This window comes from Sciurus carolinensis, chromosome 6 (assembly GCF_902686445.1).
Source record: "Sciurus carolinensis chromosome 6, mSciCar1.2, whole genome shotgun sequence".
Classification (NCBI taxonomy): Eukaryota; Metazoa; Chordata; class Mammalia; order Rodentia; family Sciuridae; genus Sciurus; species Sciurus carolinensis.
This window is the reverse complement of record NC_062218.1, coordinates 111,481,721-111,502,450: the sequence shown is the minus strand read 5'-3', so window position 1 is coordinate 111,502,450 and position 20,730 is coordinate 111,481,721. Positions and strand designations below refer to the sequence as shown.

Here is a 20,730-nt window from a genome sequence, read left to right as displayed (position 1 = left end):
TTGCTGAACAGAGTTCTCAAATGTTGTCAGTTCCATCGCCTTCTAAACTATGTCATTATGATGTCCTGTGCTGAGGAATATAATTCTAGCATAATCTCAACTTCACAGGTTTAGTTTTGTTCCCCTCTCAAACTAATTTTGTAGGTAGTTTTTTGTTTCATACATGAAGTTATTTTAAACGTCTTTTATTAAATATATTACATGTTTCCTTCTTTCATTGCATTTTGATTCATTGTACACATTCATTGTTTCACCCCCTTGCAGCATTAAGTTCTGAGTTTACTGTTCCTTTTTCAGTGGTATTTTCAATCATCTTATCCTATATCCTAGTTCTGTTTTATATCACTGTAACTTTCCTCTGATGAGTTGTCTAATAGGGTTTTTAAAATTCTTTTGTTTCTTCGTCTTTGTTTTTACTGTAGGTTCATGGATTTTTGTGTATGTACCTTTTTATGGAATCTGCTACCTGTGATTTTGGAACTGAGTCATTGAATTAAAAAACTAGAACTTCTTCTTTTTGCCAGATTTACTTCTTAAATCTTGTAAAGTACTTCCTTTCTCTAGTACTTTAGGATTTGCTAAGCAAATCTATTATCTTGTTCACCTTGAGGATAGGCATTCCTTCTCAATATGCCAGAGTTGATAGAAGAGTAGTCTTTTTTTTTTTTTTTTTTTTGGTCATAGTTATTGATGACATAGAGCTCTTCTCTCCTTCTTTAAAGTATATCTTTATGTACAATTGTCCTTAAATTTAAAAAACAACAAACAACACTGGCATTATCTACCTTACTGTAACTCCTATTGTTTCAATAGATACAACATGGTTATGTGCCTGTCTCACATATTTTCATAGCTGCATTTGAAAGGTCTTTAAGGAAATATCCAGATCTTACTCTATTTTTGAAAAATCTCTATACTGATTTTATGATGAACAAAATTTCTCAACTAATTATTAAATGCTTTTAGTTAAAATTAAAGCTCTGCTGATTTTGTTTTGCTGTGACTGCAATTTGACTTGGGGTTTATTACTTTTTTAAAAAGTAAAATCTCATCCTAACTTCATACTTCTGAACTCTATATATAGGGGGACTGAAGAAAATACAGCAGAAACAAAGAATAAATCATGTAACCTATAAACCATAAAACCCATGAGTTATGGGCTATACTTTTTTTGCTCAATGCTTAATTAAAGATAAAGGCTAATCCCATTGCCACTTATTGAAAACAACTTAAGTTTTGAAATTTATCTTTACAGAAGATTTAAGGGAACACTTAAGTCAAAATGTTGATTTATGGTCTTAACAAGTTTCTAGACTTTATACTTTTAGAACCATCTTCAGGGTTTTTTGTATATATAAAATCTCTGAACTACTTTTTAAGCCAATTTTGTAAAAATTTTTGAAATTATTTTAAAATACCCTCCTTTCAGAAATTTTTTCATACTCTACAATCTGCTATCATTCTCAGTAGACTTTATATATTCATAGATTTCTTCATAAGTTTCTCTTGGCTTTAAGGGTATAGCCTGAATATAAGTAGAGTAGGATTACTGAAAGTTGTTTTTCCATAATTTTACTTTGCAGGGTAAAAATACTATTACTTTTTAAACAGCTACTGTAAGTACATGTGTCACAGTGACAGGGATACACACTGAAGAATGTATTGTTAGCTGATTTTGTTGTTGTGTGAACACCACAGACCATATGTACACAAATCCAGGTAGCATCGCTTACTACACATTTAGGCTACTTAGTATATGTAGTTATATATGTACTTGGTATATGCAGTCTGTCATTGACCAAAATGTTGTGTGGCACATGCCTCTGCTTTGAAGATCTACACTTAAGTAGTTTTCAAGGGTACTATGGAAGATAGGAAAGGGAAGATAGAGGATTTGAAAGTAACATTCATATCTTACCAATTAATTTTTAAAATATATGAAAGAAAACATATTTAAGACTGAAAGTGATTTTAGAGATATGTGATTGTCTTCATTTTATGGAGAACATAAATTGTGATCTCCAAATTTTATAGTGATGCCTTTGACATACAATATGGAGTAGTGGTTATCCGCCTAAAAGAAGGCCTGGACATATCTCATCTTCAAGGACAAGGTAAATATCATTTGAAATAAGTTTTTATTATTTCAAATATATAAATTACTTTGTTAGAAAATTGTATATGATTCTTACATTCTTCATTAACTTTCATAATTACCATCAATTTTGTCACAGACTTATTGTATGGCATTTTAAAATTAGATCTATTTAGAATCCACCAAAGTGTGTTTTTTCTTTGTGTCAGCTTGGATGATGTTTACTGATTATTAATGGAGAAAATAAATTTGATTTGCATAATGTTAACAGAAGCAGATGTTAGTTATGATTGTGTAGGTCCAAATTTATGAAAGTACATAAGTAATGTGTGAGAAACTTTTTTAAATGATTACTAAATCATTATATATTTTCATGTTTATGAAAGTAATGTTTTATACATAGCCACAGTAGTAAAGATTAAATGTCATAATGTTTTTTCTGTCTGCAAAAAGGAACCATTTTATAAAAAGAAACTTGCCATTTAAAAATATTTGAGATGCATAGGAAGTTGCAGAAAGTAGTACAGAGAAGTCTTCTTATATTCTTCATCTAATCCCGTCCCCATTGGTATCATCTTGCATATCTGGAGTAGTAACTCACAACCAAGAAACAGTTTACAGATTTTATTCCAATTTTACCAGTTTTACATTCACTTGGATGCATGTGTAAGTGTGTAATTCTGTTTTATTTATCACATTATTTGTGCAGCTACCACCATAGTCAAGATACAAAGTATTCTATCACTATAAAGATTCCCCCCACATTCCCTATTTATAACCATCACCACACTTCTTCCCTGACCCTCATTACTAGTAATTTGGTCATGTCTACAGTATTACATGTATAATAGAATATGTCACTTTCATAGCATTTTTAAAGTGAAGGTTAAAACCTAACTAAGGTGTAATCGCTGCTTTTGTCAACTTATTAAAACCATGAAACTGTCTATATCCTCCAACAATTTCTTCATAGATTAAAAGATACTATAAACTTAATATGCATTTCCCCTTTGTAAATTAAGTAAATCAGAATTAACTAACTTTAAATAGTCAAGAGGCATATATTGAACTGTTGTCACCTGTTTTGTATTGAAATTGTTTTAATCTTCCCACCTTCTTTCCCTTTAAGAGTATTCTACAGTTTTGAAAGAAACACTTTGACTTCTTTAGCCATGTAACAAAAGAGTATATCTTATTCTGTGGAAGGCCTGGCAAAGATACTGTCTCAATTTTCCCTTGTTCTAACAGTGATTGAGGTTTAGGGTACCCAACTTAACATCTGTTAACTCCACGTAATTATATAGTATTCCCTTTCACTAGGAAATATCACAGTTTGGTTATTAAGTTACATAGTTCTATAATTGGCTGAGGTTTGAATGTGATCAAAAGTTTTTTCAAAGTACTTTTCATGGATTTATACTTTTTACATTTTTTTTGAGAATTTGATTCATCATTGAGATTTGCACATAGGAACATGATTTGGCGTAGGAATTAAGAGCACAGGTGTTGAAACCAAACAGATTTCTTTTTTGTTTTGTTTTGTTTTGTTGTTTTTTTAATTCATTTTTATTGTAAACAAATGAGATACATCTTGTTTCTCTGTACAAGAAGTAGAGGCTTACCATTTGTGTAATCATACATTTACCTAAGGTAATAGTTTTTGATTCATTCTGTTATTTTTTTTCTCCCCCCCACCCCTTCCACCCCTCTTATCCCTCTATAGCGTCCCTCCTTCCTCTATTCTTGCCCCCTTTCCACCTCCTGTATGTGTCATCATCCGCTTATCAGTGAGATCATTTGTCCTTTGGTTTTTTGAGATTGGCTTATCTCACTTAGCATGATATTCTCCAACTGCATCCATTTGCCTGCAAATGCCATAATTTTATTATTCTTTATGACTGAGTAATATTCCACCAAATAGATTTCTTAAACCCAACCTTTTCCCTTAGTTTTGTGGTCTGGGCAAGTTTGCTGAATTCCAGATCCCTTTTCCTTGTCTGTTAGAACAGAGTTACCCTACAGGGGTATCATAAAGATTAAAGAAGAGATAAGGCCTGTGAGCTCCTGGCATAGCACTGGTCAGTGGACTCCATAGTTCTATTGTTGCTTTTCTTCATTCATACAAATAAGTGATGAGGATTATGGGCAGATTATCAATCTCATATTTGAATGATGAATTTTTTTAAATATTTGTAACATTGAGAATAGGTTTTGTTTCCCATACTATATATCATTCTTTTTTCTTCTAGGTTATACTGTTATGTGAATTTCACTCATTACTTGTTCTCTAGCACCTAATTGAGATACCTTAGCTATGTGGTTGAGCTTCTGTATTTAAGTGAATAGTCAAAATAAATTTATGTGATTAATGAAACAGATTATCACATAAAACATTACCAAATGTTGACATAAGAAATCATTTATAATAAATTTGCTGTTCCATAATTAACATTGCTTTAAAATGTCATTTAATTATTAAACCCTGATGCCTTCTTGACCTGTTAAAATATTTTAGATACTATTTAAATGCTTTCATGTCTACAGAAGAATTATTGTCATCTCAAGAGAAATCTCCTGGCACCAAGGATGTGGTACTAAATGTGGAATATAGTAAAAAATCGGATTTAGATACTTCCAAAACATCTGGTGAAAAATCTGTTGCACATAAAGGTAATTTGCACTCAAACAAGAAAATTTATTAATGGTAATGTTTCAATTTGGGGGGAAGTGATTTTTGTTATATACTATAAAACAGCCTGTTCTCAAACTTGCCACCATTCATTTCTAATTAGATAAAATTTATGACTTTCAAAAATGGCTGTAGAATGACTAGCTGTTTTGAGGTGTTAAAGAGGATCATAGAACAAAAACTATGCTAATGAATTATTTACTAACATGGTCTTGTGTGTTTTCATTTATATTTGCTTTAAATTAATCATTTTAATTTGAAGCATAGGTTAAATATGACCTTTGAAGGAGCATGGTAATTTTAGAATAACAGAGAAGACTTTCAGAAAATTTTATCTACAAGCCCATATATCTCATTTGGGAGAAGGGACAAGGGATGACTTCCAAATCTTACTCTCCCACCCTCACTCTCCTACCTCTCTTCAGACTAGTATCTCCATCTGTCCTATTCCTAGCTGATATAAGAAAAAGAAAAATCTTCACTGTAAATCATCTAAACATAGTATACTTTTGATTTCTATAAAATGATTACCTTTTCTGAAATTGAAACATTAGAAACATTGTGTTTATGCAGTTTATCTCTTCTAGATTACTTTAGAAGTATTAGTGTTGCTTTTAAATCCGTTCTTATGTACCTTGTTTACTTAGAGAAACAGTAGTTGAAAGTGTAGTCAACACCCATTTTCCCTTTCAGTTCTTTGCTGGTTTGATTATAATTTTCTATTTTGCCTCAACACTCCATGAATTGATTCTGATAACTGTACTTTTGCTCCTACATTTATTTTAATTTATGGTGTACATTCTTTAATTTCCTCCTCCTTTTATTTTTGTTGTTGTTCATCTCTCTTGCCTAAAATAGATCCTTTCTCTCCAGAGTCTTTTAATCTATGTTATCCATGCATTAGTTTATTAATGTGAGTTAGTCTTATGAAATCATTATTTTTGTAAACTAGGAAACTGGATCAGTACATCTCTACTCCTCTTTTTTTGTTAAAACCTACATGCTTAGTTTAAATCATTTTAAATGTCAAGATTTTCTTGACATTTCTGAGCTCTTGTAAGTGAATACAGAATATCATAGTTATGATTTTTTAATTATCAAATGTAGATACTATTAAATATCTACTTTATAAGAACAGTAATATTTAATACTATAAAATTAAATGTAATAATTGGTTCATTCTATAATATGCATAAAGATAGCATTCAGATACAATATTAGATTTATTTTGTGTTTGCTTTTTATTTGGTCAAGTCTCAGAATCAGCAAACTACTGAGAAGTTTATACAATGTAAAAAGTCTTAAGAGTTGGAAACATTCTGGTGTAATTATTGTATAGTCACAGCATTTGGTGATGTCTGTTTTGATTATTGAGGCATACAGTGTGCAAGGAGACAACACCCTTTTAATGCTTGCTTTGTACCAAACCCTGAGCTCATTGCATCAGTACTTGCAATATAACAACCTTAAGAGGTAGGTACTCCTAACTCTACAAATGATGAAACCTAAGAGTTAGATAATCAACTCAAACTCACACAGCTAGGAAAGAAGTAGAGGTAATACTAGAATCCTGGACGTCTAACTCAAGAGGCCATTGCAGTATACTCCAGTATTTGTCCAATTACAAACTTTTATGAACCTTAAACAAATAATATAAGCTTACACTTAGAAGAGACATGGGTTTAGGAAAACTAAACCCTTGGGGGAAAAAACTGATGAATACTTAAATATAAATGGATGAATACATGCACATATACATGCATTTATATGTAAATTGAAGAAAACCATTCTTGTATAACTTGATATTTATATAAAGCAAAAGACCCCATCACTGCTCAAATTTCTTAACATTTCAAATAGTGATTAACTTTCACATACACCAAATATCTACTAATTAGTTCTAAAATTGTTAGTCATTTGCACAGTAGGTGCGGTGGCATATTTAATATGTTATCTGCAAAATTAATTTTGTAATGTCTTATTTTCTACTCTGCAAGCTTTAGTTTTATATCTTCTCAATTGATTGCAAGTGTAAAAGCTTAAAAATTCTGCTGAAGTTTTTTTACATAAATTTATTAGAATAAAATTTCAGGGTTAGTGTTAATTATTTACCCTATAGGGTCTAAAATATGTTGGCATTTTAAAAACCTGAACATTAGTGTAGAAAATATTAATCTTCAGTCTTGATCACTTTTCATGGACTGTTGCTTCATGCTATTTTGTTTAAAATGTGCTCTATTTACATTTTATTAATATAAAAGCAATTAACTTAATATTTTGTGTTTTTTAAACATAATCTAGATGAGGAAGAGGATGGCAAGACTCCAACTCAACCACTGTTGAAAAAAGGCAGGCATTTCTCATCATTTTATTTTAATCCCTTTTTTCATACTATTAACTCTAACTCTAACCTTATTATTTTCTTTTTTTTTTCCATGTTAAGTTTTATTTCCATGGTGAGATACCTATTAAACACAGATTAGAAGTTATTGGTCCAACTAAAGAATTAAATCTTTCTGGGACAAAGTGAAATATTTCAAATAAATTCTTATTACTATAAGAATTTAGATCATTATAGCATTTCTAAAATACTCGAACATGAAAAGTTGGCATTTTTTTTTTAATTTAAACTGCATGGTTTAGATGATATGTAGGGACACTGAAATGGTATTGCTTGCGTTCTTTACCATCAGTTGTACCCAACCAAGTCCTAAATTTTGATACTAATATATTTTTCATTTCAAAAATTATAATATTTCTCACAGTCGTGCTGCGTTTGGGAGATACAGTCATGTCAACATACATGAATTTTATGAGGAGGAGATAGAGGTGAGAGTTATGGAGCAGTGTGGTTTGGTAGCCATATTTCATCATGCAGAATCATTTGTCATGTTTGCATACATCATGGCAGCATGAAAAGTGAGTGAGAGACATTTTTCAGAAGTGATCAGATTTCCTCTTATGGATTTCTGCTTTTAAAATTTTAGGATAGGAGTTTCATAATAGTCATTTCCTTGTTCACTGAGCCAATGCTAATTTATTATTTTTTTAATTCTTGGGGAAAAATGGGAACTACTTTTGATTTCTTGCCCTATAAACCTATTGCAAATGGTTGCCCTTCCAAGGAGTTCCCTCCTCTTTTGTGTTCAGAGAAAGATATGGTGGTCCTTAGAATTGTGCATCACTTATTGAGAATATAAAAGATTATAGATCAGGGATTTACCTTAGGCTAAGATTTCATTCTGATAATTGTAAGATTGTTATTTGTATGTCTTCAACTCCCCTCTGTCATTTGTTGCAGACAGTTTTTTATTTAAAAATTTTTTTGAGCTTTAAATTATTCAGTTACCAGATTACAGAAGAAATATTTTCACAGAACAGATGTTTTCCAGGGGGTCTGGCGGGGGGAAATCTAGCACTCAAGTATATTTTGATTGGTACTTATGATTCTCTTACATTCATCAGAATGCTTCAAAATATTAGAAATTAGACAAGGAAAGTTGGATGAGTTTATTATAAGGAATTATTTATTCATAGCCATTCTTAAGTATATTTAAATTATAAACAACTAATAGAAATGCCGTATATATGCCCTATCTGCATTATTTGTTTATGAAAAAGGAAGTTATAGGAATTCAGCTAAAAGAACTAACAATATTTACTTCCTTACACTTTTTTTTTTTTAACCTTAATTTTTTAGAATCCAAAGGCCCTGTTGCACCTTTAAATGTGGCTGACCAAAAACTTCTTGAAGCTAGTACACAGTTTCAGAAAAAACAAGGAAAGAATACTATTGATGTCTGGTGGCTTTTCGATGATGGAGGTAAGATCATTAATATATTTTTTAAATATTTAAAATTTACTGAAGATCCAAAAATAGTGCCAAGAAGGGGCATGCAGTTTTCACCCATTCCAAGTTTTGCCAACATTCTCACACAACGAACAGATTAGTTTCAGAATCGGGCATAGTTGTCTTGTCTCTTCATTGTCCTTCAGTGTAGAATTGCTCAGTACCTCCCTGAGCCTCATGACCATAACATTTATTTTAATATTGGGCCATTTTGTATAATGCCACTCAGTTTGGAATGATATTTGATGTTTCACCAAAATTAGTCCCAAGTTATATGTTAGCAGAAATATCACAGATTTGATACTTTGTTCTTTTTAGGCTACATCTTCTCAGGTGGCATATGATATTGATTTATCCCACCATTGGTGGAGTTAACTTTAGAGTGTTTTCCACCAGGTTTATCCACTGAAAAGTTGCCCCCTGCTTTATAATTACAGATGTTGGGGGATTACTTTGAGGCTATGTAGCCTTTATCAATATTTTTAGCTATCACTGATTTTTCTGCCTAAAGTTATTGTTATTTTTGTTGTGATTGTCAAATGACAATTTCCCAATCACGTATTTCTTCCTCATTTATTAGTTGCCATTTTACTTTAAGGATGAGTTTTCCTTGTTTTTTTTAATTTCTATTAGTGTAGGCTCATTGGTTCTTATTTTACTCAGCAGATATAATTTATTATTTCCATATTTATCCAGCAAAAATTATTAGGCTAACTTTTGTGCCATTTGCCTGCCCCAGTCATTTGTGGAGTCACTTTCTGACATAAGATGATGTTTCAGGTTCAGTTTTGTAGTTTTGTATTTTCCCTATACTAGCCACAGATGGGACCTTTTATCTAAGGATCCCTGGTTTCTTGGAGTGGAAATTTAAATAAATAAGGGCATTAGATACTTGTGGCTATGAGGGTGTCACTGCTCCCAGGCCCTCTTAGTGGACAGAGGTGGAAGTATATATATTTTGTGTGTGTATATTTTTGTATATATAGGTAGAAATTGAAAACCAAGTCCAGTCCAGCTTCTCCCTCATTTCTCATTTCACTGTGAATCCTGGTTCCCATTAGGATTAGGAATAAATTCATTCCTCAGTCCTTCTGAATGTAACCAATTTTCTGACTGCCAAGCTACTGTCCCATTTTATTGCCTGCCTCAAAGAACTATCAGTAATGGGCCTCCCTTCTTGCTCAGGCCTGCCTAATGGCTTTTTCACTGAATTATCAAAAAAGAACAGAGGAAGAATTTTGTTTTACATTGAGTTGTAGTAAATAACAGCTCAAAAGACAGTAAATATTCCTTTAGAAACTAAGTTTTATTAACAAGTTTTGAGAAATTGGCATTTAATAAATGATGTTATTTTTTATAATTCAGGTTTGACCTTATTGATACCTTATCTTCTGACTACCAAGAAAAAGTGGAAAGACTGTAAGATCAGAGTATTCATTGGTGGAAAAATAAACAGAATAGACCACGACCGAAGAGCGTAAGTTTAATTTAAAGGGCATTAACCTAATAGTACCTCATTACCACAATTGGTAGATTTGATGGGATAAAAAATTAGACATTCCAGAACATTTCCATTATATTGCTTTTACACTGAAGCTAAATATTCTAGGTAATTAAAATTTCATTCTCTTTAATTTGGTCTTCATATTCAAGTTATAAACAATTTTACTTTGTTTTTTCATAGACTTAGATATGTTTTTTAACATTGATATTTTAGAAGGTCTTTATTAAATACTTGCAACAGTAAAGTGTTAAGTAGCTTATTTTTCTTTTAATCAGGGTTGCAAATACACAAAATTTACTTATTCTTATATGGGATATATTTTGTAGACTTCTAGACAATAAATGCAGGATGCCATTGTCATCTGTCTGCACTGCCACAATTCCGGTTCCGGTTTCACTTCTCTTCTCCTGCACTCTAGTACACTTGTGTTGACCTTTCTTCTGTATTTTGCACACCATGCACCAGGTTTATGTGGAAAGCAAAATTTTGACCATCTGACTCCTCTACCCAAAATATTTTAACAATTTCTCCATGAACTATCATAGTATGTATAATTATCCTGATGTGGCATTCAAGGACCTTAAAGATCTGCCCATTGTTCCTTTTCTGTCCTTATCTCCTTTTCCTCCATATAGGCCCTGTACTTTGAAGTACACTTTTGCACCTTTGCCAAACATATTTGATTTCAGGCTTTTACTGCTTTGCTTATTGTCACCTCTACTGTTGTAGCTCTTCACTTGTTTCCACCACTCTTCTTTTAAAATACTCCATTCATCAAAACTGAGTTCTGTTCTTCAGAATGCAGGGCCCTATTTTTGCCCCCTTTCCCCCACCCCAACTTATTATGCTTTCTTCCTGAATCACTGTAAATTTGATACTGCTCATCACTTTCCAGCTTGTATTTATTTTCTTAAATTTGAGTTTTGTGGACCCTATAATGTTTACCATATAGTATAATAGTGGGCACTTAGGAAATACCAAAATCCAGTCAACTGTTTCTTCATTTCCAACAGTGAATTATGCAAGAAATGCTATTAATGAATTTATTACTTAAACCTGTAGGTCATCAGTTTTCTAATGTCTCATCCTGATTTTTAAAAATGTTATTTTATTAAACATAAAATCTCATTGAAGTGTTCACTAGTTTTTACTTAAATCTATATACTGAACAATGTAATTAGAATAAAATTAACCATTTTTAAAAAACTGGTTGCCATTCAGATTACATCATTAGTGTTTTTCTCTGTCTACCTATAATTTGGGTACTAAAAAGAGAATAAGAGAATGTAAAAAAAAAAAAAAAACAACAGGAGGCTCTACTCAGGCAATTTAAATGTCTTCTTTGGGGATGAATAGTATGAATTAATTCAGATTTGGTGGGGTAGGAGTAGAGATTGAACCCAGAGGTACTGAATCACTGAGCTGCATCCCCAACCATTTTTATTTTTTATTTTGAGAAAGGGTTTTGCTTAGTTGCTGAGTCTGCCTCAGCCTCCCAAACCACTGGGATTATAGGTGTGTGCCTCTGCAGTGGGCCAGATGAATTTTTCTTTTTAAAAACACTGGATCCTCAATAAGTCATCCTGTTCAAATATAAATTCAGCCCTATGTATAATAAAAGGACATATATACATCCTTCACATACCTGAATGCTATTTATTTTTGTTCTAGGATGGCTACTTTGCTCAGCAAGTTCCGAATAGACTTCTCAGATATCATGGTCCTAGGCGATATCAATACCAAACCAAAGAAAGAAAAGTAAGTTATTGGATAAATTACTCTGTACAAACATCCAATCATTTTATGGATGAACTAGACAAATAATTCAACTTCAACTAATTATTTTCCCTGCTGTTAGTTACATGTGAAGCCAACTGGTAATTGGCATGCCAGTAGCAGATATTGAAGTAATGTCCTAGAGTTTTCAATTTTCATAGAGTATTTTAATTACTGCTTTACATATGCTTTCTGAAAATTGTTAGTACCACAGAAATGACTCTAGATGTTTTTTTAAATTTCCATTTTTTTCTGCCCACATGTAGCAATTCTGTGCCCTCTTTTCATACCTATCATTTTCCACTGTTTCGCTTTATTGCTAAATAGGAGAATCTAAAGATTTGCCTACAATAGTTGGTTCAAAATTCTTCTTTTAGTGCAGAAAATTTCTATTCTTGGGATATTCTCCCTGGAAATGGTATATATAGAGGTTGTTACAATGGATTGTGTTTATTTCATCAGATTATTCTTAGGTAAATGTTGAATAAATGATGAAGCTGTTAAAAAGATTTCATCTTTTTTTTTTTTTTTTTTTTTTTTTTTGCGGTGCTGGGGATTGAACCCAGGGCCTTGTGCTTGTAAGGCAAGCACTCCACCAACTGAGCTATCTCCCCAGTCCAAGATTTCATCTTAATAGAAAATAGCAAGATATATATTGTCAAGTTTTAATCAGGGAGAGATCACTTCCTCTTACAGAATAATATACACCACATTTGATACTGAAAATGTTTCATATATATGGGGCATTAAAATGTCATTCATATTCTTTCACTGTCTTTTGTCCTAATAAGTATCTTTGAATGTAGAAATTCTTAAATTTTTACTTTCCACCCTTTCCTTCCTTCAGAATGTTCTGCTACATTTTGTAAGACTACTTGTATTTATTGGTAGTTGGGAAAGTTTTTGGTATTTTGAGCAGAGTAGTAAAATAATTTGTCTTATTAGTCAAAAGAATCATTTTGGCCACTGTGATAGAATTTTAGGTTGCAGTGTGGGCACAGGGACAAGGGTAGAAACAGGGGGATCAGCTTTAGCTGCAATTTTATTATTGTCATTGTAGTTCTAGAGACCAGAAACTGCTTTCTAAATAAATTGTCAAGATAATGTAATTGGGGTATGGAGGAAAGCATAAGAAATAAACACTAACTTCTCAAGTTATAATTTACTATTTAAGATCTTTCTGTAATTTAAAATTTGGTTCTCTTAAGTATTGTAGCTTTTGATGAAATGATTGAGCCATACAGACTTCATGAAGATGATAAAGAACAAGACATTGCAGATAAAATGAAAGAAGATGAACCTTGGCGAATAACAGACAATGAGCTTGAGCTTTATAAGACCAAGGTATTCTTTCTCTTCTTTCTTCATTAATCTTTCATGTGATTTTTTTTAAAAAAATGCTTAAAACATAAACATAAAAGCCTACATTTTGACATGAGAGAAACCAGTTGTGTAAATTAAATCTTAGTAGATTTATATGTGAATAGTGGGAGGCATCAATTTTATTTCTAAACAGGGAACAGATATTTTTATCACTCCATGGTTCACTTTGGTTTGTTGTTGTTTACTTATTGTTTTATGAACTATGCTAGATTGTCCTGTTTCATTTCAGACATACCGGCAGATTAGGTTAAACGAACTATTAAAGGAACATTCAAGCACAGCTAACATTATTGTCATGTAAGTAATATTTGTATTAAGATTTCCTTGGCTCTTCATTTTATGATAATGTATTTGATTTATTTCTATTATAAGCACTTTTCTATATAGTGCTCCTTAATGACATAATAGTTATACAAAGGAAAAACAAACTTTTGAATGTACTTTAATTGAGAAGTCAATGAAGTTCGGAGGAGAGACAAAACCTTAATGTTAAGCTTATATGAATCTAAGTAATCCTTTATCATAATGAGCAATTCTGGAATATTTTTTCTTTCAAAATTCCTTAGTTTTGAAAACATTATAGTCTAGCCATTAAACATTTGTGGGATAGAATGGCCCCACACTAAAATTCAAACCTGGGCAGCTTCCTCATGAAAATAACCCCATAATGTTATGAGGATTAAAATTAGAATAATGATTCCTCTCCAAACTCACAAGTCTCACACATAAACTTGATATATGGACACATTGTTTTGCATTGAATCTTACTTTGGCTTCTCTACTGCAATAGGTTAGTGAGATAATACTTGACCCCAAATTTTCTTAGTCCTGGAACCTGGGAAAACTCATATCTCCAAAAATCATGCCAACTGAAAGGAAGTAGTACCAAAAGATTGTTAGTTTGATTAATAAGAAACACTTATTATTGCCAGGCATGGTGGTGCACGCCTGTAATCCCAGCAGCTTGGGAGGCTGAGGCAGGAGGATTAAGAGTTCAAAGTCAGCCTCAGCAAAAACAATATGCTAAGCAACTCAGTGAGACCCTGTCTCTAAATAAAATACAATATAGGGCTGGGGATGTGGCTTAGTGGTTGAATGCCCTGAGTTCAATCCCCAGTACCAAAAAAACAAATACTTATTATTTCATTAAGTTCAAGTTTTATTACTGATGAGCAAATACTATATTGGAGGATGCTAAAACATAGAAATTTGGAGAGAAACTGACAGATCAACTGGTCATTACTACACGATGTATAAATAGAAATTAAAATTCATGACAAAAATATGTAGCATTAATGATGTATGAATTTCATTATCTATAGGTAACTTCCATATTCTAAGTTCTGATAGAAACATCCATTTCTTCTGAAATAATTCTGTCTTTATTAAAGAAGGGTAAATTTGAGATTCAAAGACAGTTTTTATATAGTAGTAGTAGTTTCTGCAAATCATTATTCCCAATCCTTATGAATACATATTTAAAAATCTTTTATTGAAACCTGAAAACATGAGAATGGTAACATGAGAACATAGTTGGTATTCCATATACAGAATTTCCCTGTACTCAGAATTATTCTGAAATTATAGTAATTTCTAGTTACTGGGTTTTTTTTGTGATTGTTACTGTTTTGGGTACCAGGATTTGAATCCAGGGGTACTTAACCCCTGAGCCACACCACCAGCCCTTTTTATTTTTTACTTTGAGACAGGGTCTTGCTAAGTTGCAAGAGGATATATATGGATGAAATTTGGTTAATTTCAGAAGGCACCTCAAGGCTAAAGGCTTTTTGTACTCCTTTTATCAATCAAAAATAACACATTTTTATTGCTATTCAAGTAGCAAGGGAAAACTTTACTTTCATATGAACTTCAATTCAGCCAAATGAATTGCTAAGACTGGCCTCAAACTGTAGATCCCCCTGCATCAGACTCCAGAGTCACTGAAATTACAGTGCGCACCATCACACCCAGCTCTAGTTACAGTTATTATGTTAATGTATGATATTTGTTACATTTTCTTTTCAACTTAAAAGCATCACTCAACATTCTTTTTCTTTTTGATCCTAGGAGTCTCCCAGTTGCTCGCAAAGGTGCTGTGTCTAGCGCCCTTTACATGGCATGGTTAGAAGCTCTATCGAAGGACCTCCCACCAATCCTACTAGTTCGTGGGAATCATCAGAGTGTCCTTACCTTCTATTCTTAAGTGTTCTACACAGTGGACTGCCCTCCAGAATGGTACTTCAGTGCCTAGTGAAGTGACTGAAATCTTCAATGACACATTAACATCACAATGGCAAACTGTGACTTTTCTTTCACTATTTCATTAATTTGAAAGCACACAGGAAAGTTGCTCCATTGATAAGTATATGAAGACTTCAGTTGTAGTCAGTTCTGTATCTCAGTCTTAATGATGATTCTTATTGGACTGAAGTTCATATGAAAGTAAAGTTTTCCCTTGCTACTTGAATAGCAATAAAAGTGTGTTATTTTTGATTGATAAAAGGAGTACAAAAAGCCTTTAGCCTTGAGGTGCCTTCTGAAATTAACCAAATTTCATCCATATATATCCTCTTTTATAAATTTATAGAATGTCAAACTTTGCCTTTGGATATTATTTTATTTCTAGTCTCTTCCACCTTAAAACAAAATGGACACTGCTTTTCATCTTCCATTGACCAATTAATGTTGAGTACTGTATGTTTTCTATTACTTTTGTAAAAGTATCTGTTAGATATTAAATGTGAGAATTAGGGCAGGCTAATAAAAAATGGGAAAAAGTGGGGTTGATAACCAAAAAGTAGACTCCAGCATTGGGTTTATATGAGTATATGTAAATGTAGAGCTAGGGAAAAAAAGGCCCAAAACACCTTGTTTAGTTTCCAGTTGAATGTTGTTTCTATCTTTGTTTTTTGAAACCTTGGGAAAGGTTGAAGATTTACCCAGTAGTTCTATATACCATGATGAAAATTCACGTTATCCTTTAAATAAAAATCCTCAAGATCATTTGTATTTAAGAGAGATCTGTCCTAATTTAAAAATTTCCCTCAAATCTGAGGGGCTTTTAAGAAATGCTAACAGATTTTTCTGGAGGAAATTTAGACACAGCAATGTCATTTAGTAGAATATTTCAATAAACACTATGTGGAATTTTACTATACTGTACCATCCTTTATAAATCATTAAAATAATTTTTCGCCAAATGGTTAAATGGACCACTGGTTTCTTAGTGAAATGTTTTTAGGCTTAATTCATTCGATTGTCAAGTACACTTAGTCTTAATACACTCAGGTTTGAACAGATTATTCTGAACATTGAAATTTAATCCATTCTTAATACTTTAAAACTTTTTGTGTTAAGAAAAACTGCCAGTTTGTGCATTTGAAATGCCTCTTGACATTGTAGTCTACTAGTACAATTTGACAGTGCATATGTACTGTTACTAAAAGCTTTATATATAGTTATTAATGTGAATTTTTTTCATTTGTTTTTTATTCAAGGAAGGATTTCCTAAAAACATTTCAAGGGATTTATGTCTACATATCTGTATGTGTGTGTGTATATGTGTATGCATACACAGATACATATGTGTATATGTAATGAAATTTATGTTGCTGGTGTTTTGCATTTTAAAGTGATCAATATTCATTATATTAAACTTCTGGTTTTAGTAAACGTGTTGAAAAACAAGTTGACAGATTACAGGTTTCATAAAGAACAGAGGTGATCATTTGAGGGGCATAGTGTAACTTCACACAATTATCATCCAGTTAGAAAATGGAGAACATTTCATCTAAAGTACTTTTCAGTGGGTTCATTGTCAAGTTTCAGTGGTGGAGAATTTTTGCAGGTTCTTGTGAATCTTGTTAGAAATCTATAAAATTATTTTCTGTGGTGCAGTATTTTTACTGCTTAAGTGTAAACTAAACAGAAATTGAAGTCTGATAATTTAAATTCAGAATATTAAGAAAAGGAAGTAATCAATTTTCTAAAAATTATTTCCTACATTATTATAACTCCCAACATTGTTCCATTTATTTCAAGTTTCACAGTGTTGCGGGGGAGACAGTAGAATTGTCACATTATTCAGTAAATAATATCATGTGTGAACTTTTTAAATGGATAATAGGGCATGGCCTGAGTGCTGCTATTTTGAAATATGCACAGGTACACTTATTTTGTTTTGTTTTGTTTTGTTTTGTTTTGTTTTTCCCATTCAGGAAAACAACATTGTGATCTGTACTACAGGAACCAAATGTCATGCATCATACATGTGTGTATAAAGTACATAAAATATATCTAAATATGCATAATGTGGGGAGGGTAATATTGTCTGTGAAATAATGTAAGAAGCTTTTCACTTAAAAGAATTCATTACTTTCACTTAACACTAAACATCAGGTCAAAAATTTTCAAGATTATTGTAGTGCTCTAAAAAATTTCAGCAATTCTTGAGATGCTTGCTAGTGTTAACACTGTTCTACTTTATTTATGCTGAATTTGATTATTTGAATGCCAAATTTTTTTTTAGTCTAATCATTGGTGATAATTATACAGGGGCATTGGAATTAATTATTCCTATAGGTAAGAATGCAATGGGTTTAGAGAGAATGTTGGTGTTAAGCTGATTTATTAACAGTTAATTAAAATCAAATATTTATTTGTTACATTGTTTCCTCTGTATTTTAGGTTTCCTTTTACATCCTTTTTATATTGATTTCTGATATTACATGTTTTTTAAGACTATGGAAATAAATAATTTAAAGATTTGAGCTCTGGTGGATGATTATCTACTAAGTTTGAAAATGTAATATTTTGATAACACTGTACTATAACTGTCACACAAATGCTTTTCTAATGTTTTAACCTTGAGTATTGCAGTTGCTGCTTTGTAAAGAGGTTACTGCAATAAAGGAAGTGGATTCATTAAAACTATTTACTGTCTACTCTTGTATTTTACCAGTTTTATAAATCGGTGCCAGCTTTGTGATTTCATCTCATTTAGATAAGCATTATTTCATTAACGTCTGAATTTTTTAAATGGTTTTTACCTTAATGTTTATGCCTTGGAAAAGTTTGTGTTCATTCTCTCTCCTTAAGCCTTTGGAATAATCACTATTGATAATGTGAACTGTATAAGGTACAGTTCATTATGATTTTTCAAAAAATGACTTAGCTTTTCTAATTCTGCTTTATCTTTGGGCTAAATCCCTCATTTATGAATGAGGAAACGAAAAGATTAAAAGGGATTCATAGTCCCTGAATTTAATCTCATTCTTTTCTTCCTAAGATTTCTTTGCTAAGCTGATTTATAGTTCTGCAAAGCATTTTCCCTTTTTCATTTGAACCCTTCAATAGCTGTTATGTATACAGGACAGTTATTTATCTTACCCTGGAGAAAGCAGGTTAGAGCAATTTAGGAAGTTTTCCAAGGACATGGTAAATCAACAAAGAACACAGATCTCTCATTTCCAGAGATTCCGCCAGTATGTTTTCATTGCTTTCTGATCTGTGGTAGATGATTGGGGTAGATTGGTCATTTCCCAACTACTCGCCCCATCTGCCCACCAAGTCTGCACTAAGTACTGCAAATAACAGTACATACTGCCTTAAGAGATATGAAACCAAATGTAAATGTCCATTGTATGGTCTTTGTTCTTACTTACTTTTAAACTTCTTTTCAGGTCAGTTTATTCCCTTTTATGGGTACCTAAAAGAATTCAAAGGCAGCTGTGAAATTTACATTTCCAAATTTCAGACCATCCAGCAGTTTTCAAAACAGAAATACATCTTTGAACCAACAGGGTTTTTTTATTCATTCACTAGGAAGAAAAAATGTATGTGTCCCTATGTTTTTGTAGCAACAGGATATTTGTAGGGTCAAAAGAATAGATAGTGATATTTAGCTCTTTAGGTAAAGATAGTACAAACATCCTGGGATACACTAATAGAAAGCTCGATTTACAAAACATGTTGGTGTGGTAGCCAATTTAATATTTTGAGGGCAAGAGTACTCAGATATCTAGCTTGTTGCCTTTTATAGATCTGGTGGCAGTGATCACAGACCTGTCTCAAATGTGTGGTAGGCATTTCAGATAAGTCTATTAAATGTTAGCTAAAGAACTTCAGCCCATTTCCCACTCCTTATATCTAACATTGAATTTTGTGTTAGACAAAGGATTAGAAACTTGTAGGGAAAATGTGACTGCCTCAATTTGTGGCCTTACCTCTAGCTATGGTCCTTACAGTAGGTGAGGAGCCTTCCCTGAAATAATATCTTGTCAACATACATTGTTTGTTACAAAGTTGGTATACAAATTACCAATATATTCTACCCAGAGCTAAAATGAAAATAAACTTACTTTTTAAAATCCAGAAATCGGGTCAGTGCTCCATGGATATTGGATATGAAAACTTGACTCAGTACTTATCAGAATTTCTTTAGAATACTACTGAAGTGGTAGAGAATTGTTAAGATTTTGTCTGGGAAAACTTAATTTAAAGAAAAGCAATTTATGGAGTAACTTTATATTCAGCTCTTTTATCTTTAATATTGGATAATACCCAAAAAGACAGTTTTAAAATTACACAAGCAGTATTCATATTTACATAGGTACATATAATAGCATATAACTACTGGAAGTTATAACTCTGTGTTCTTAAATTTTAAAATTAAGCTCCAATTAACCACTTGAAATTTATATCAACACCTCTAAACTTACAGGTGCATGAAGAGGATTTTTAAAAGAGGTAGTCATGACTTAGCAACAATCCATAGGAGTTTTTCTGAATAAACAGTAAGCTACAGATTAAGTCTATAATAATTTTGCTTAATCCACGAAAATGCTTTGGGTTCTTAAAATATGTTACTGATTAAGAAATTCAGAAAAAAAAAATTAGGAGTGAGGGAGAAGGCTAGTGGCCATGGGATGAAAAGTTATGCTCCAAGAAGAGGTTCATGGGATGTGAGGGTGACCTGACTGTAACATATGTCACCCCATTGATGCCAGGGTCAATTCAGCTGATCTGGCTGGCTAGGTGGTTGTCCCCTTCCTCCCTCACGGCTCTGTGCGCATCCCTCCAGAAGCTGCATGCTGTGTGGGAGAGGACCACCTTCCCTGATGGAGGAGCACCATTCTTCAGTCAAGGGTATACAAGTGACTACGCTCCTCTGCTAGAACCTCCAAACGAGGTTCGTGGATCTTAAAAAATTTTGTCTCTAATTAAAAGTCTCAGACATATTTCCTTTTGGGGAACAGCAAGTTGAAGAAGCAAGTTACTTCTTCCTCCTGAATTTTTAAAATCTATTGACCCAGTCAGGATCTTTTAGCTACATGTCCCAATCTCAGAACTATAACCTACATCTAGTCTATCTTTCTATGGTTTTTCTATCTGTAACGGTAATCCCTTGTTTGCCTTTTATGCACCTGTGAGGT

General features: G+C 32.3%; 1 protein-coding gene across 3 annotated transcripts in view; it reads left to right on the top strand.

Moving 5' to 3' along the window:
* Slc12a2 (solute carrier family 12 member 2) overlaps positions 1-18,223 on the top strand; it is a 99,780-nt gene extending 81,557 nt beyond the window's left edge. Inside the window, exons 19-27 of one of the 3 annotated variants that reach the window (XM_047556817.1) lie at positions 2,035-2,114; positions 4,640-4,765; positions 7,086-7,133; positions 8,485-8,607; positions 10,000-10,111; positions 11,810-11,896; positions 13,123-13,258; positions 13,527-13,594; positions 15,365-18,223. In XM_047556817.1, the coding sequence (XP_047412773.1) occupies positions 2,035-2,114; positions 4,640-4,765; positions 7,086-7,133; positions 8,485-8,607; positions 10,000-10,111; positions 11,810-11,896; positions 13,123-13,258; positions 13,527-13,594; positions 15,365-15,500 (916 nt within the window). In that variant the 3' untranslated portion in view covers positions 15,501-18,223. Of the gene's footprint in view, positions 1-2,034; positions 2,115-4,639; positions 4,766-7,085; positions 7,134-7,549; positions 7,614-8,484; positions 8,608-9,999; positions 10,112-11,809; positions 11,897-13,122; positions 13,259-13,526; positions 13,595-15,364 lie in introns of those variants that run through there. The other 2 variants (XM_047556818.1, XM_047556819.1) reach the window with 2 other exon arrangements.
* Positions 18,224-20,730: the final 2,507 nt, after the last annotated feature.